This window comes from Ipomoea nil, unplaced genomic scaffold, assembly GCF_001879475.1.
Source record: "Ipomoea nil cultivar Tokyo-kokei standard unplaced genomic scaffold, Asagao_1.1 scaffold2690, whole genome shotgun sequence".
NCBI classification, from domain to species: domain Eukaryota; kingdom Viridiplantae; phylum Streptophyta; class Magnoliopsida; order Solanales; family Convolvulaceae; genus Ipomoea; species Ipomoea nil.
Genome location: NW_017619118.1, coordinates 78,225 through 97,010, shown reverse-complemented (window position 1 = coordinate 97,010; position 18,786 = coordinate 78,225). Strand labels below are relative to the sequence as shown.

General features: G+C 34.8%; 2 protein-coding genes across 2 annotated transcripts; both read left to right on the top strand.

Moving 5' to 3' along the window:
• The first annotated feature begins 2,298 nt into the window (after window positions 1-2,298).
• Window positions 2,299-3,897, top strand: LOC109155039 (GEM-like protein 6). The gene is made up of 2 exons (XM_019302768.1): window positions 2,299-2,570; window positions 3,258-3,897. Exons 1-2 carry the CDS (start codon window positions 2,390-2,392, stop codon window positions 3,746-3,748), a joined length of 672 nt encoding a protein of 223 aa, XP_019158313.1. The 5' UTR covers window positions 2,299-2,389; the 3' UTR covers window positions 3,749-3,897.
• Window positions 3,898-17,447: 13,550 nt separating this feature from the next.
• On the top strand, window positions 17,448-18,326 carry LOC109155036 (GEM-like protein 4). Its single transcript, XM_019302765.1, has one exon. The coding sequence runs from the start codon at window positions 17,494-17,496 to the stop codon at window positions 18,106-18,108; it is 615 nt and encodes a 204-aa protein (XP_019158310.1). The 5' UTR covers window positions 17,448-17,493; the 3' UTR covers window positions 18,109-18,326.
• The last annotated feature ends 460 nt before the right edge of the window (window positions 18,327-18,786 follow it).

Here is an 18,786-nt window from a genome sequence, read left to right as displayed (position 1 = left end):
ACATCCTTAAATATGCAAATTTGGAAAAGCGATTCTGCAAGCTAATTTTTATATTCTTACATTTAAATTTAATGCTTATTAAATGAATATTTAATCGAAAGATCAAATCTGAAATAAAATCAATAGTTTAAGGATTAATTATGGTCAATTTGAAAGTTGAAGATAAAAATTAGTAAATGTCAATAGTCAAAGGAGTGTTCATGGAATTGACTCTATAACAAATATATACATAATGTATGTAAATGACAATTGAATTTCTGGTAGTAGTTGGACATGGATTCTTAAAATTAGTTCATATATAGCATTTCTAATATATCTTAGAATTGGATGGTTTGGACCTTTTAGATGGTGTTGGAATAGGTCAGCATGCATGGGTGCCTTACTACAACCCATGCCTTCAATTTACATTGAAGCTGACATAAACAAAAGCAAGATGAGAAAAGAAATTTCCCAAAAGCTGTTGATCCAAATCGATCAGCATTAACTAATAATTAATTAATACCAGTACTGTATAATATCATTTGGAATTTTCTGAGTATAGTAGTTTTGCCAACTTTAGTTCTAAGCTTTCAAATTGATTATCTGTGACTCTTTGCCTTTTAAATTGTTACCCTTCGTGGTTCAAATTAATCACTCTGGTTCTTTAATTATCAAATTTTGATTACCCATGATTCTTCTAGGAGTATCACAGCTGGTTAAATTTTGAAAGTTGAATGACCATGGGTGTAGACTTGGATCACGGACGATAATAATTTTAACGTCGAAGGACTGGTCAATTTGAAAATTTAGAACTAAACGTGACAAAATCACTATACTCAGAGGGCCCAATATGACATTAACTCTACTTTATATTATTAGTTCTACTAGCCCTCCGATCCCTTAGCTGCTAAGTAACACTTCCATGTAAATCTTATCTTTTTAGTGATCATCAAAAGTAAGTTACAGTGTTGCACCAGAAAGAAAGCATGCCAACTCAAAAGTTTGTTTTTAATATATACATTTTGATGTAATCACCTGAACAATAGGAGTGGGGGTGTTGGTTAGAATATTTAGCTAGAGTGTCAAGAATCTGAGTCAGATGATACGGCTTTTCGCTTGTTTAGACCTGACAGTCGCACGCACTCTAGAGGTTGTGCATCAGATCAGCTACTCAAAATAGAGTTTTCTGGTAATGGTTTCTTTTAGCATGATGACAAATGGGATGGAAGTTGGTCTACCAAATATTCTGAAATGAGATTCCATTCAATCAAGATTCCTTTTATATGCCAATTACCATGTAGTGTGATGTTATTCGGTTACTGTTCCAAATGGATGATCATAGATTCGAACTCCGGTGATAGGGATTTAAATTCTTTAGACTGAAAATATTTGAGAAAATATAGAACATACAGATACTTCAATTTTGTATATATCAGAGTCGATGGATTCGAAATAAATATGCAATCCAATTATGAACTTAGACTTTTAGTTGAGATAGAATATATACTTCACTTTAGAATTCTAGGTATTCTTACTGAATGAAATATAAATGTACCAAGATTGTCTGAGATGCATGTATAGTAGCAGATATGCAAGCAATGTATGATGCTAATGGTTCACATTTTCTTCTACCCTTCTAATTTTCAACTTCATTTTGTGAAGGTAAAGATAATTTGATGAATATAATTGGGCGGAGGGCGGTAAAGAACCAAATTCATCAATGGGTGGTTAGGAGAATTGTTGGGTAGATGTCGATAAAAAGCCAAATCTAACACTCTGCATCTCAAAAATGTGGTGACGGTATATATAAATAAATAAAGTTGCGTCTTCGCTGTGAGCTATAACTTTTGACATAGTAGTAAGCGTTTGATCTAACAAGTGGTATTAGAATCAGGTCACTGGTTCAAGCCCTCAGAGGGGAAATTGTTGGGCGGAAGTCGAAGTTCATCAATTGGTGAATATATATTATTGATTGTGATCTTAATCAAGATATTAGCAAAAAGGTAACATTTTTGAATAAAATGCACAAGTAGACTGGTATTCTCTTAATGAGTTTCTTTTCAATTTTGCAGAGATTTGATTTTGGTACTACTTTGATAAGTGAAATGACAATGCTATTCAATAGTGGCATGCCAAATCTATCAGTACATTATATTGCAACTTTTGGATACAATTAATGGTGGTTTCTTATTTCAGTCTTAAATTAGGAATAGCTTACATCAGAAAGTAAGTATGCTGCATCATAAAGTAATGCTTTTATATCAGCCGAAAATAAGCAAAGGGAACCATTTTCTCCTATAAATATAGCCTTAGAAAATGAATCTGACGTATCGCAAAACAAACGCCCATTCGCTCTCACCAACCCTTCAACACGGTCATTCCTTCCAAAGTAAGCATTGTTACGTTGAAAATGAATCCATTGCTGCAGAGCTATGCAAGAACCGCCGGAAAGAGCCACGTCGACGTTGGAATTCCGATCAGCTCAGCAATATGCTCCTTTCAGAACTCTCAGAGAAGAATTTTGTATGATGGAGAAGGCCGACGCCAAGTCCTGACTTTATCCAATGAAACTTCAAAAAAAATTAGATCAAGTAAGTTCCATTCACTTGCTTAGACAAAATATAAACTCATGTATAGTACTTCCAATTTGTTATGTAGCAGAAGAGAAAATTAAAAGTGTTGCTAATTGCTGGGCCGAGGCCGGTGAACGGGTCAAGTTCAACAATTGGTGGCTATAGAATTATTGGGTCGAGGTTAGTAAAGGGTCAAGTGCAGTATCCTGCCTCCTGAAAATGTGGTGACAGTATTTAAGTAAATAAAGTTGCGCCTTTTTGGCGTAGTGGTAACGCTTGATCTTTAACAAGTGGTGTAAAACTAACAGGTGCTTGGAGGGGGAATAGTAAATTGTGCAGTTAAGACTGACAAATGTTGAGAGGGTGAATTGTTTGGCGGCCAAGTCCAGCAATTGGTCCTTGCGCCTTTCCAACAACAGTAAAAACTATGTAGTTAAAATTGGCTGAGGGGGGAATTGTTGAGCGGCCAAGTCCCATCAATTGGTCCTTGCGCCTTCCCAACAAAAACTGTGTACTTAAACCAACAGGTGCTAGGAAGGGGAATTGTAAACTGTGCAATTAAGACTGATAAGTGCTTAAAGGGAAAATTTTTAGGCGGCCAAGTCCAACAATTAGTCTTTGCACCTTCCCTGTGAACTATTACTTCTGGTATATAGTGATAAGCGTTTGATCCTAACACTAATATCTTTATATTTGATTGTGCAGTAACATTTGGACACAAGATCACAGAAACCATAAAGGGAAAGTTGAGCCTAGGAGCCAAAATCCTTCAAGTAGGAGGAGTTGGCAAAATCTTCAAGAGGAATTTCATTGTCAAAGATGGTGAAAAGCTAGTCAAAACTAGCCAGTGCTATTTATCAACAACAGCAGGTCCCATAGCAGGCCTTCTGTTCATCTCCACTGATAAGGTGGCCTTCTGCAGTGTGAGTTCCATTAAGCTCCTTTCTGCAAATGGGAAACCGGAAATAATTCGTTACAAAGTGACAATCCCACTCAGAAAAATAAAGAGTGCTAATGAGAGTCACAATGTGAAGAAACCATCACAGAAGTATGTGCAAGTGGTTACAGAGGACAAGTTTGAGTTCTGGTTCATGGGGTTCATAAATCATAAAAGAACACTGAGATTTCTCCAGGAGGCAATAATCTCTAAGAATCAGTGTCAGCATATGCTGTCACAGACAGGCAGAATTCTGTAACTAAGCTTGGGTTTATCGAAAATGTAAATATGAATTGTTGGGAAGAGACTTAATTGTCACAAAACCTCTTTGTTGGAAAGTTTTGACAGATCAATGAGGTTTCACAATTGTATGTATGATATGAATGAGAAAGACTAGTTCATTTTCCATATGATTTCACAGACCAGCCAGTTTGGTAGGCTTTAATTGTAGTTCAAGTAGAGTCTAATTTTTTCACATGCACAACTCTATTGTGGCGATCTGATCAAAAGTTACTCTATTTCGTAACTTTTAGAAACGGCACGTTTAGCAAGGCGCCTTTTAACTTTATAAAATTAATTAGAGTTAATTTCTAAAATGGTTTTCCGACTATGATCTTTTTCTCAAATTGGTTTATTGACTTTTAATTTCACCCAAAGTGGTCCTCTCATTATTGAATTTTAAGTCAAAATGGTCATTTGTTAGTTTTGTTGTTAAGTGGGTTTTAAATGAGGGGTAAAACTGACAATTCAGTATTTTACTATAGTTTATTTTTATTTTTATTTTTATTTTTACTATAGTTAGAGGACTACTTTGGGTGCAATTAAAAGTCAAAGGACCAATTTGAACTATCTAGTTAATATTTTAAAAGAAAATTTCATTTTTATGAACTATCTAGTTAATATAATCTAAAATTTTCAATTGTGTATTATCGTATTTAAATTAATATAAAATACTTAGATATCTAATTAAATTAAAAGGTATTTATGAATATAATATTAATAGCGATGATATACAATTTGTTCCAACTATTTCATATTTTATTATAAATATTCTTTTATCACGTTTTGGAGTTTTTTATTATTATTTTATTTTAATTTTTCGCCTCCATTATTGACCAACATTTTTTGTTCCGCCCCTATAAAATCAATATTGTAACTTTGTAATAGACAATGATTTATTATTATTATTATTATTATTATTATTATTATCTTTCTTATCTGCTTGTATTTAATTGTTGTCTTTTTTTATTTATTTATTTAATAAGCAATGATTTATGTCTTTGTCCATTTAATTGTAATTTTTCACAATAGTTTTGTCATTATATGTATGCCTATTTATGATCATAGAAAATCAAAATTCAAAATTTCTAATACATAATGTCAAGCATTCTTGAATAATAAAGAGTTAATTCAAAATTAATGTTAGTACGTTTGTACAACTATAAATAAGTACTAGGCTAATAATCAAAATTATTATTCTAAGTTATTTTTTTTTAAAAAAATAATTTTCTAACTAACAATTAAAGTAAAAAGATTGTTTATTTAGAAAATGAAAATAAGTACAAGATCAACCATTTTTAATCAAAATGAGTACAAATCATGTTTGAACTATAAAGAGAAAATTCCTAAAACGATCCTTCAACTATGACCTTTTCTCAAATTAATCCTTTGACTTTTAATTAATTGCACCCAAAATAGTCCTTTGACTATAGTAAAAATCTTAAATTACCCGTTTTATCCCTCATTTTTAACACCCACTTAACACCCAAACTAACGAAGGACCATTTTAGCTTAAAATTCAATAGTTAGAAGACCACTTTGGATACAATTAAAAGTCAAGAAACCAATTTGAGAAAATGCTATAGTCAGAGGACCATTTTAGAAATTAACTCAATTAATTAATACATTGAGTTCGTAATAAAAACTTATTAATTTTAAACTAAATATAAGTTAAAATTATATCATCGTATCCTATATATAATAAGCCATATGGTCTTGTGAAAATTAAATGGTAATAATCAACATTTAATTTTCACAAGACCATAATAATATTGTTAATTATAATAATAATAACAATAATAATAATAATAATAATTACAATAATAATAATGATAATAATTTTCACTGACAATTTCTAATATATATATATATATATATATATATATATATATATATATATATATATATATATTTATTATATTTATTTATATTTCAATTTCTACTGGCAAATTATTGTGTGAACGATGGTCCACATAATTGTATGGATCATGAATATCAAATACATTTTTAATATATTAAAAATACATTATTTTTATATTGAAAGTACCTTACATACATATATACTGTACCCTTAGTATATTTAAAATATAGTTTTTATTGCATGCAACCCCAAAGTTCATAAGTTTGAAATTAATATATGGCATAGCTAGGCGGCCTAATATTTAAGATTATTGATGTGCATATTGAGGACTACGGAGACAAAAATGCGTTATTCGTGGATTTATCGGATACTATCCAACAACACTCTCCAACTTAATTGACGTGAAGTAGGCTTAGTAACATTAAGATTATATTCTCGGATTATTAGTTCTCATCTTTTATTGATTACACACTTAATTCGATAGTATTTGGAAAAAAAAGAATCAATGTTCGAACTAATATTGTGATTTTGGTCTTTAAAGATCAATTGTATGTTGCTACATCTAGAGTTAGAAATCTCAAAGGTCTAAAAATTTTGATCCGTGGTGACTCTAAAATTGTAATTCAATTACTATTGTAGTTTACTAAGTTCTTAAAAATTTGTAAATTGTAATATTAAATACTATGTACTAAATTTTTAATATAGTTTAAGATTTGTAGTAATCACCCACCTTAAATATTATTTTAATTGTAAATATATTTATGTTCATAATTTTATCATAGGAATTCACACGTAATAATTATTAAATAACAAAAATTTTATATATGAATAAACCTCATATAGGGTATATTTTTATAACATATTTTTCGTGCATCGCACGGGACAAATACTAGTATATCTACTATATCTACTATACTAATAAGAGCCCAAGAGAGTTAGGCCTATAATTGGTAGAAAAAATGGCGGTCACAGATTTTAATCAAATGAATGGTTCAGATTGATTAAAAGATTGATCAGATTTAAATTTTACACTAAAATTTCCTAAAATACCCACACATCGTTACTAATTCCGTTAAAATTTTAAGAATTGCCGTTAGTTCACCGTTAACTTACTCATGGATTTCAATAAAAAAAAAAAAAGGTCTTAGGTTCGAACCTCATCCTAATCAATGTTGGCATAATTAGTACTCTATTTTAGTCTTATTAAATTATATAAATAATAATTTAGTAGTTACAACAAAAAATAATACATATGCATTTCTTTAATTTAGAATTATGTGTCCACAATACCTTTATTCAAAAAAAAAAAATTATTCATTATCAATAAATTAAATAAGAGAAATAATTTTATTAGTTATATTGTCTTTATTTTTCTTCAATATAAAAATTCTTTATATTCAAATTTATTAATTGATTATGTTCGCTACATTGTCCTTACAATGTCTTTATTCAGTGAAAAAAAAATTATTAATTGTCAATAAATTAATTAAAAGAAATATTTTCATTAGTTATATTGTCTTTATTTTTCTCAAATGTAAAAATTTTTCATTCAAATTCATGAATTGATTATACTCACTACATTATCTATTATGTTTTTTGTGCACTATTTTTCTAATTAAATATCAAAGTTATAATACAAAATAATGCTATATATTTATTTACCAAGTATTTTATTAATACCATGAAAAAATTTAAAAAAATATAATTAATAAAGCCAACCATATTAACTACTTGAGAGATTTTGTGACAAAGAGAGTATTCAAATCACACAACAAATTGAAGTGAGAACTACCTCGCAATGTCCTTGTTTGACAATCAGCAGTTAGCGGATTATACTAGCGGATTTGACCAGCGAATTTATTTAATTATTAACATTGGGTAGAAAAAATGACCGCCAAATTATTAAATCAAATGAATGGTTCATATTGTTCAGGTTATAATTTTTTTCTTTTAAGATTTTTTAATTTATCCTTAATTATATGATTATCCATTTAACTTTTCCGTTAATTCTCCGTTAGTCTAATTCTAATATTAAAGTCTAATATAGAATTATAACTACACCATTAATCTAATTCTAATATTAAAGTCTTAATAGAACTTAACCACAAATCCTAATGTCGGAATCTCCTCAAACAATATTAGTATATATTTAATATTTTATGCCATAATTTTTATGTGTTCTCCCTTATGTCCCGTATTTGGTTTCAACTATACCTATACAATTATTTTATTGACAATTATAATCAATCTTGATTATATTATCTTGCATTTGTAAACTGAGAATTACCTATTTAACCAGCACGGGTTTAGCTCAATGGTTTAGTGGGTAGTATTTGGGAGAAGAGACCAACGTTTGAACCTCGGCGGTGGCAGTGCGAGAATTATGTCCAAAGTGGGCAGATTCCTTGTGCGTATCAGCATTTGGCCCTGTCTACTGAACCATTGAGTCACCGTGATTTACAATTTCCCACAATGCTCTGTCGGGCCGGAGTGTGGGGCCCTTGGGGTTGAGGACTCAACCTTTGGGAGAAGAATTACCTATTTAAATACGCAAATTCAACCTTCAATTATCTATGCATGAACAATTTCAATATAATCCTGCCTTAATATACTTTAAAGTACTTATTTAAAAAAAAAAAACATTTGGGCATTATCCCAATCGCGCAATGCGCGTAAAAAACTAGTATTATAATTACATGCCAAACATTTAGTCAACTATAATTAAACGTAAACCGAATACAACCATATCATTATACTAATAAATAAAGAATAAGACTCTACTAAATCAATACAACAAGTTTAGAAGCCTGATACATTAACTTCATAAAGTATTATATTGACATAATTTATTAACCTCTAATTTTAAGTTTATTTATTGACAATTCACATATTGAAAATTTATAACAATCTTATAATTACTTGAAATTATACATGTAAATTTCACTATTCCCCAGATAAGTACTCTTGGTTATTTACATATTGTAATGCAACTGTTTGATTTCTTGGTTATCGCTTGTGAGAATGAAGAACTCTTGTATTGCATTAAATGAACACAAGCTTTAAATAAGCTTTACAAAGTAACGAAACAGGAAGCAGGTAAAAGTTAAACCACAAGATAAAAGCTAAGCCACAAGATAAAAACAAATATAATGAAATTAATATATCAGACCTAGACTAAGTCTTAACACGCTCCCGCAAGATTGAGGCACCATCGATGAGCCCAAGCTTGGATCGAAATGCAGCAAAATGTCGATGACCAAGCGGTTTAGTCAGAAGATTCGTAACCTGCTCAGCTGACCGAACATAAGTGACCCGCAGAGTTCCAGAAGTAACCCATTCACGCACAAAGAAATAATCCAGGGCCAAGTGCTTCATTCGCGAGTGAAAAACAGGATTTTTGCACACATACGAGGTACTCAAATTGTCAGTAACCAGCACCGGTGTAGACTGCAGACGAACCCCAAGTTCACGCAACAGATTATGCACCCACATAACCTCAGCAGCGGAATTAGCAAGAGCCCGGAATTCGGCTTCCGTGGAGGACTGAGACACGGAACGCCGTTTTGCAAACTTCTAGAAAATAATATTAGAGTAAAAAAAATACACAGTAAGCTGTGGTAGAACGCCCCCCCCGTCATGAACACCACCCCAATCAGAGTCTAAGAAGGCCACAAGCGACAGCGGACACCCATGCCTAAAATGAAGACCAAAATGCAGCGTCCCTTTTAGATAGCGTAATATCCGCTTGAAAGCTTGCCAATGGCTCTCAGTAGGGGACGCCATAAACTGAGTTAAGCGGTTTACCGCAAACGCGATATCCGGTCTAGTGATCGCGAGGTATTATCAGAAGCACACATCGGAGTGGCGACCGACTTCGCCTCGTCATTGCAAACTGATCTAGAATATCAACCACATATTGACTCTGTGGCATAAACAAACCAGTCAAAGTAGGCACGACTTCAACTCCTAAGAAATGATGCAAGGGACCCAAGTCTTTAAGTGAAAACCGGTCCGAAAGCCGACGAACAAAGATCGCGATGAAGGCATCATTATTGCCTGTAACAATTATGTCGTCGACATACACCAAGAAGTATAACGTGATATTACATGTACAATAAATGAACAAAGAAATATTAGCCACAGACTTCTTAAAACCAACTGAAACAAGAAAATTAGACAGTTCAATGTAGCAAGCACGCGGGGCTTGCTTCAAACCATATATCGCCTTCCTCAACCTACAGACATGACCAGGTTTTTCCTTGTCAACAAAACCCATTGGCTATGCCATATAAACTTCCTTGTATAACGTGTCATTCAAAAAGGCATTGTTCACGTCCAACTGACGCAACGACCAGCTGCGTGACAGAGCAATATTGAGAATAACCCAAATAGTGACAGGTTTTACCACCGGACTGAAGGTCTTAAAGTAGTCCCGACCCGATTCCTGGAGAAAGCCTTTGGCAACCAGCCGGGCTTTAAATCTGTCTACAGAGCCATCAGCCTTCCGCTTGACCCTGAACACCCATTTACAGCCAACCAAACTATGATTAGCCCGGGGCACTAACTCCCAAGTGGAGTTCTTCACCAGAGCATTGAATTCACCTGACATTGCATCCCGCCACAAGTCATTTTTCAACGCTTCCACCATGGTGCGTAGCTCAATGGACGAAGCAACGGGATGGGAAGTCGTCAAGTTTACAAATTTATCATTAAAGTACATAGGATTTGGTCGTCTCTGTCGGTTAGACCTCCGCAAAGGAGCAACCATCTGCTCCGTAGAAACCGCGGTAGAATGATCGGCAACCACCGATTCAGCGTCTACAGACCCTGCAGACGCCATAGAGCCTGCTGCCGACGCCGACTCACCCACCTGACGAGATAGCTGCTGTTGTGAATTTGCGTCAACCGGCAGGAAGTCAGAGCTGGGTGGCGGGAAGTTTGATCCAGTGGGCGCCTGACCAGAATTAGCTGGCGCGAGACCCCCGACGGATATAACTGGTAGTGTGGACTCCGAGGTCGGCAATGGCAATTCTGGTCGGTGAGGCAGTTCTGGATTGACAGACGTGGAAGTCCCCGGGACCTCTAAGGCAGCAGCTAGCTCCTTCAGGATAGTCGTTGGCTGATTCAGTGGCGGTGCGGAAGTCGATGGTAAGTCCGACGCGATCACCATACTAGGCAGACTCTGAACGTGACTGGGCAACAATAAACTTGATGAAGTGGACGAAACAGGAGTGGAAACGGTTTTACGAACCAACACAGTGTACGGGAATTCATCTGGCACAAATAAAACATGACGCGAAACATATATCCGACAACTAGAGAATTTGTAAGCAGATTGGCTTACCGAATAGCCTAAGAAGACACATGGCTGAGACTTCAGACTTAATTCAGCTGGGTAGTACGGTTTTAGCCACGGGTAGCATAGGCACCCAAACGACCGAATTTTCTGGTAGTTCGGGTATTTGTGAAATAACTTCTCATATGGTGACGAGTGATTAAGGAGAGCGCGCAGTGGGCATGCGATTTATTAAATACACAATCGTTTGGAACGCAAAGGACCAGTAAGAGGAAGGCATAGATGCGTAATGCAGTAACGTCATACCACTCTCGACAATGTGCCTATGCCTGCGTTCAGCGGGACCATTATGTTCCGGAGTGTGAGGGGGGGAGGGGGGGGGGGGGGGATGTATAGTGAGAAATCCCCAGACTTTTAAACGTAGGAGTTAATTTAATATATTCCCCCCATTATCAGAAAAGACCAAAACAATTTTATAGTCAAAATAGGTTTCAACCATACGTTTAAATTGAAGGAAGACCGCATGAACATGTGATTTAAACTTTAGAGGAAACAACCAGATATATTTAGTGTAGTGGTTGACAAAGTTAATATAGTATTTAAAACCATCGACCGAAACCGTTGCAGAACTCCACACATCTGTGTAAATTAATTGTAACGGTCGGGTGCTAGACATGGAATTAAAAGAAAAAGGCAGCTTGTGACTTTTATTGATATGACATGAATTACACGAAAATTTCTTAAGTTGTTCAGGCTTAAAGCTTACATTATTATGTCGAAGAATGCAGGATAAAACTTTAGAATTAGGGTGGCCGAATTGATGGTGCCACTTTGACAATGAAACATGGCAGTGACATTAATTTGAAACCGCTGAACAGGAAGACTGTAGACATCATTCACGATTGGACCCTGCGCGAGAGGAGCTCCCGATTGTCGATCCTTGACAACAAAGTGTGTGTCAAAAAATTCAACCGAAACGGAGTTAGTTTTACAGAGTTTAGACATAGAAATTATATTCTTTTGAAGACTTGGAACACACAACACATTTGAGGACATCATGCAACTCACTGTTTGAGATGGCCTCCGTCCTGACGCGAAGAGCAGCAACTATGGAGTTATATTCGTTGCCAAGTTGCGTGAATATATGAACCACAAGATTTTCTTCTGTAACAGGACTTTGGGCAAGAGCCAGATCGTCGGCAATGGCTCGCATATCCCTCATATACGAGTCAATGGATCGGTTGGCTTTAGGGTTCTTCGCTAACTTCGTTTTAAGCAAAACTATGCGACCCCGAGAAACAGCGGCACAGCTGGTGGATAGCCGTGTCCATGCGTCGCATGCAGAAGTCGCGGATGAAATGACTGGTTGTAAGGTGTCTGAGAGATTGCCCAAGATTGCACTCAAGATAGTTTGGTCTTGTCTGAACCAAGCCTTGTATGCAGGATTCAACACAGTTTGCGCTTGATCGGAGAATTTAGCCGAAGCGGGAGTGGAACCGGTGATATAACCCACAAGGTCAAGACCTATGAGTGTAGATTCTATTTGTTTCTTCCAAATTAAAAAATTCGTGGAAGTGAGTTTGATTGGGAAGTGGGTTGGGGCGGAAATGTGAGTGATAGTGGGTTAGGTAGCATCAACCATGGCGAATGAGATAAGAGAAAGGAAGCAAAAAAAAAAAAAAAAAAAAAAAAAAAAAAAAGCTCGCTAGAGAGATGGCTGTGATACCATGTGAGAGTGAAGAACTCTGGTATTGCATTAAATGAACACAAGCTTTAAATAAGCTTTACAAAGCAAGGAAACAGGAAGCAGGTAAAAGCTAAACCACAAGATAAAAGCTAAGCCACAAGATAAAAACAAATATAATGAAATTAATATATCAAGCCTGGACTAAGTCTTAACATCGCTAACTTTAATTCGTGTGATTAATCGATTTATTAGATATTGATATGACTTGTGCGGAAAATTAAACAAACATAAAGTAAATGAGTTAGAATATTGTTTACCCAGTTCGATACAATCGTATCTATGTCTGGGGACCACCATTAGTCAGTCCAATCAACTATCTCAATAGCAAATTTTACAGATGGTAAGAGAACACCTTTTCAACCAAATGTGTGATATACCCCACATGACACAACCCAATCTGATGAAGCTATAGAAGATTGTCGAGGTCGTCAATTGATGAAGCTATTGGAGATACACACTGTTCTTGTCTGTCTCGCTGACTCACGCACCACTGTACCACAATTTCATGGGTTACGATCCAAGAGATAAAGACTTTGTAGAGTTTCTTCTCAAGTTTTTTTGTTTTTTTTTTAAAGTTCAAATCATGAACAATATCTTGAGAAGATAATTTCTCAGGTATTATTTCTTCTGTAAATCTTAGAGGGGGCGTTTCAAATCTTGAAGTTCATGCGTTCTAATTCTCTTCTTGTTGCTGATGCTGCTTCTCTCTCTTTGTATATATAATACTCTGATCTTGTAAGACAAGTGATCCATGATATCATATGTAGGACCAATTACTGTCTTACTCTTGAGGTATTAAAGAGAGATAGGGATATTCTAAGGCGGTGTAGTTCTCAACAGCTAGTTCCAAAGGCTCTAGTGCAGGATCTGATAAGTCTATTCTTCAATCAGCACACTAACTAGTACTAGACCTAACCTATCTATTTGCCATAATAATTTATCAATTACAAAGTTGGGGTTTACAAGACTAAATACTAACAAATTCCACTTTTGGCTATCATTTGGAAAAACACTTCAAACGACTATACAACTCGAAATGAAATAAAAACATTTAAGCAACTAATAAAAACTTAATTATTAAAGATCAGTACGTACGCAAAAACCATAATAAGTCCTTTCCAAAGGACAATTGTTCAAAAACACATACCCTAATAACACACGTACGAAATAGCTTGTGTTCTCCATAGCTACTCTATGTTGTTGAAGAATGACATGATGCTCCCTTCTCCTTTGCTTGACACCCCTTTCAATTTCTAAGTGGTGCAAGCTTCCAATTTCTTTGGATCTTCTGTGCATATAAGTTCAAGAATGTCCGTTAGCAAAGCGAACTAGAGCAAATGGTAACAAAAGGAAAATAAAAACAAAGAGAAAAAAAATGGTCTAGTCTCCTAGAATAGTCTTTCACCAATGTCAACTACCACAAAACATTCATAACCAAGCCATTCTGGCAACGGCGTCAAATTTGATAAGATGTTTTTACATAACTATCAAGTATCAAATTATTGTAAAGTGTTAAGATATCGTTCCGATCCACGGGAGATGATGCAAAGTGGAGTTAAGTACAAGTTAAAACTACCGTTTTAGAAGTTAGGATTATCGCTAATAGGTTGGGTTGATATGATTAAGCAAATAGAAAATAAGACAAGTAAAACAAATGATTGGAATTTGGTTGATTCAAGCTAAAATGCCAAATATTATACTAACAATTAGGGAATTAAATAAAGGCATATGGTAAGTGAGATACACATCATTGTCCAAATATCACTCTCGTAGCTATTTGGACTCGCAACTTCACCTTGAACTCCACTCTCATAGCAATCCAACCCAAAGTTGCCCAAACAAGAACACAAGGCATAAATTCTCCTGAACACCCGAAATACTCTCGTATTGTGTCTAAGTGTGTGAATATGTGGTTAGTGTACAAACTCTACTCTCGTAGCAACAAACAGACTCCAAAAAAAAAGCATATAATTGGAATCTAACAATTATACGCAATTTCAAAACAAACCCAATTCAGACAACAAACCCTAGAACATCCAAATAATCTCTTTTATGCAATACAACTCAAATAGGCATCAATAGCAAGAAATCAAACCAAATCCTAGTCCTAAAACACTTAGCTACTCATAATATAACAATAGATACACAGTACTAAAAGAGTAATTAAAAGCATAAATGAAAAACAAAGGAAATAGATGAATAAGAAAACTTTTCTATTGAAGCCTTGAAATCCAGGACTGCAAAGTGTTTTTGAGCTTGGAAATGGAAAGGAACAAAAAATCTATTCTACCCTAAGCTATTCTAGAGAGCTAAACCTAATTAGGGAATAAAAAGGAAATGAAAGTTGTGTTTTTGGTGTAAAGAGTTCTCCATTTAAAATAAAGCAAAAAGTCTTTTTAATGTTGTAGAGGTTGGGCACGGGTAAGGTCGAACTTGTGCCCAGCAAAAATAAAAAGAAAAGAAAAAAAAAGAAAAAACTATTGGATTGTGCACATGGATACATGGACGGGCATGCCTATACCTATGCTTACCAGATGTGGCTGAGCCCGTGGCTAGCAGGGGAGGCCTCCAATGTCTTTAGTGATTGTTCCGGTGCTCTCCTCGGTCGTGGGTCAAGCCATGGTCCATCCCAATGCGCCTAAAACTCCAAAAAGTATCACTTTGATCATCCAATTTTGCTCTCATGCTAAGGCGACTTCAAAGACTTGGTCAAATAGTCCATCTTATGTCTCAAACCATCAAATGCAATATAATTTCATAAGTAACCAAATTGACTCCATAAAACAATGACTCAATGAGTAACAAGTAAAAAATACTAAAATGTGTTTGGAAAAAGAATGAGTTTAAGACATTCATCATGGATGCTGGGGCGGCCCACAACAAACTGGTAGAAAAAACCTCAACTGATGAGGTTGTTCTTATATTGTGTGGCAAATTCTGTGTGGATCATGAAAAAATGTACATTTTTAATTTACTAAAGGTGAATTATTTATGTACTGAATGTACAATATTTGATAGTAGGTATACAAAACAATGTACATCAAAAACTCAAATAATGTACCTTTAGTATATTTATTTATGGACCATAGGATAATGATTAATTACGGAGCATGAATAGATGTATATTTTTAATATTCTAAATGTATATTATTTGTGTGCTGAAGGTACATTATTTGGTAATAAATCAAATAATGTACTTTCAAAAAATGAACCTTTAGTGTAAAAAATGTGCCTTTAAGATAATAAAAATGTATCTTATGTCGGGGTTTGTTGAACCTCAGCGCTGCACTATCCTTACTTTCCAGTGGGTCACCCATCTCGGGATCGGGATTGCCGAAAGTCAAGCACGCTTAATCACAGAATTCTATGGTACCTGGTTGCCATATCCTACTTAAAATCAATTGGTGATAGGTAGGTGGACATTAACCATTTAACCACATCTCTCCATGCTAAGCCACAGCGCCACGTCCCGAATCGAGCAGGGGTTGAACTCGGCCAACCCGGCCGACGCCCAATAGGGTTCACCTTACAAAGTGGACCATGGTCCATAGTATAATGATTGGTCGATTTCTTTCTATACATAAAAGGTAAAAGGTTAAGTTAACCATCTGGAATCTTTGATCATGCAACTGAAGTTCATCAATTCAATATATATTTGGAGATGAAGGAGATGGTATATATGCAATGTCAAAAACAACTGAGCCGGCTGGTGGCAAAGCCTTTTTTCAGACAGGGTTGATGTCATTTGGAAGACTGGTCTAAAATTTGTACCTTTACACATCAAAGATGATAAAAGTACGTGATGTTCTTTGCAAATTGCAACTTGTGACTAGCATGTGGGAAGCTTTCCTTGCCAACCAAAGATTAGCACAAAAGTAGTGGGTTAGTTTGATCAGAAATAAATTAAAGCCACTAAGACAGCTAAAAAGTTGCGTTGCAGTAACACACTAACATGCATGCATGCAATCTGCAGACAAAAGATGAGTCATCAGATCGTCCTCCTGCCTGACCAGACACAATCCAACTACTTTCTGAGACGGGCCAATATGACTTCAAAACAATAATAATAAAAAGAAATGAAAAGAAAACTCCCTATTTAAGTACTGCCATGCTAATATTCACAGTAGTTCTACTACATGTATTCTCAAATTTTATTCTTTCAAATTTGCTTCCTGATGTGGCGGGCCACTGCTGGAAATTATGAAATTTCCGACCATCCTGAAAGTGATCTTAAATTAAGTCGAAAGTCTTGTTCCAACTACTTTTGGTATCCAGAAAAACCTTTGTTGTTATTTCCGACTACTTTTTACTTTCAACTTGATTTAAGATCAATTTCAGGTAGTCCTAAATTCCATAATTTCCAGCAGCGGGCGCTGATAGGTTATATATTTTCTTCGTGTAGACCCTTGTAAGAGTGTCTCCATCAAAATTTTAAATGTGGGAGTAAAAAGTTGGGAGTAAAGCATGAGACTACATATAATATATACTCCGTATTTTCCTATTCATAACTATCTTTTACAAAAATAATTATATATAAAAATTAGCAACCATTGCATGGAACCTTTTTAATTTCTGAAAGGGAATTATAAATAATATAATGTAACTTTTTGGGTCATGATGATCAAAATCTGACTCATCCAACTAAAACTTAAGATCCACCAACTGCCAACTTAACCTATATATGTATACATATTACTTATGGAAGAATCAGGTGTATACCAGAAATCAGTTCATTCCACATTCTACTCACCCTTTAGGCTTTAGCAAAGATAATTTCTTGTTATCTTGCCACTATATACAAAGAACTAAAGAAAGTTAGATATGAAGCAAAACCAGATGAAATCAAACCTGGTTCCCATCAACTACTGGGCAGTTTTATTGAATCAGAGCTCAACAAAATGGGCACTTCCTGATTCTGCAGCCACCCAATGCAATCTGTCTCCTACTTTAAATAAACCACCAAAAAAAAGAAATGGTGCTGTGAGATTAAGGCCAAGGATAACAGACACTGTTAAGGGGAAGCTGATCCTTGGGGCAAAACTTCTCCAAGCTGGTGGCATCGAAAAGGTGTTCAAGAAGAATTTCGGTACTGTTAGAGACGATGACGAAAAGCTGTTGAAGGCATCTCAATGTTATTTATCAACAACATCTGGTCCAATCCCGGGCCTACTCTTTGTATCTACTCACAAAGTTGCCTTCCTTAGTGATAGATCAATCAAAATCCTCTCTTCAACTGGAAAGTCCATGAGAATGCCTTATAAGGTATCAATCCCAATTGCAAAAATTAAGAGAGCAAATGAAAGTGAGAATTTGAAGAATCCATCAGAGAAGTACATACAAATAGTCACGGAAGACCATTTTGAGTTCTGGTTTATGTGGTTCCGACATCATCAAAGAACCTTGAAATATCTCCAGAATGCAATCATCTCGATTTGAAGCTCAGTATATCTGTAGAAATATCCATTATGATTCTGAGTTAAGCATAAAAATATTCTTTCCTTGTAAAAAATGTAGATCAGACAAAGTGGTAGGGCTCAAAACACTGTATATAAGATTGGATAAGTGTTGAAGCAGTTCTTGGAAATTGTCAAGTATACACATTAAACTTATCCATTCCTGTTATATGAACAGAAAATTAAAGGCACAATATTTGATTCCCTTCCAAGTCAAAGTTTGATTCTAATTGTTGTAACTTTGAGTTGTCTTGGTTGGACTCGGAGGGTGATGTGGCACTGGTATGTGATGACAAAAATTGTAGAAGAGAACAAAGCTAAGGCAATCAATCTGGCTGCATGCCTTCATGGTTGGTCTGCCTCTACAAATAAATTGAATAATAAATAAACTAAAAAAAAGCAATATAGAAAAGGAATGCCTAAAAGAAGCATATCCATGCCAGATAAGCAATTCATATTCATGGTTATTTGAATTAATAAGAATGTGGGAAGATCCTTCAAATAGACTTTTATCAGTGTGTTTGGTTCATGGGTTTACACATCAAGAATGATGATCAAAATTATAGTTAGTGTTTAGTTAACAACTTTTTAAATTATAATTATGGGATTCGATTAATTATCAATTTAATTAAAAACCTCATTTTTAATTAAAAAACGGGTT

What these genes read in the sequence shown, in the direction of transcription:
- LOC109155039 (XM_019302768.1), top strand. Translation starts at nt 2,390, where the DNA reads ATGAATCCATTGCTGCAGAGCTATGCAAGAACCGCCGGAAAGAGCCAC. An exon ending in TTCAAAAAAAATTAGATCAA is followed by an intron (nt 2,571 to 3,257) that starts GTAAGTTCCATT and finishes TTGATTGTGCAG; the next exon opens with TAACATTTGGACACAAGATC.
- LOC109155036 (XM_019302765.1), top strand. Translation starts at nt 17,494, where the DNA reads ATGAAGCAAAACCAGATGAAATCAAACCTGGTTCCCATCAACTACTGG.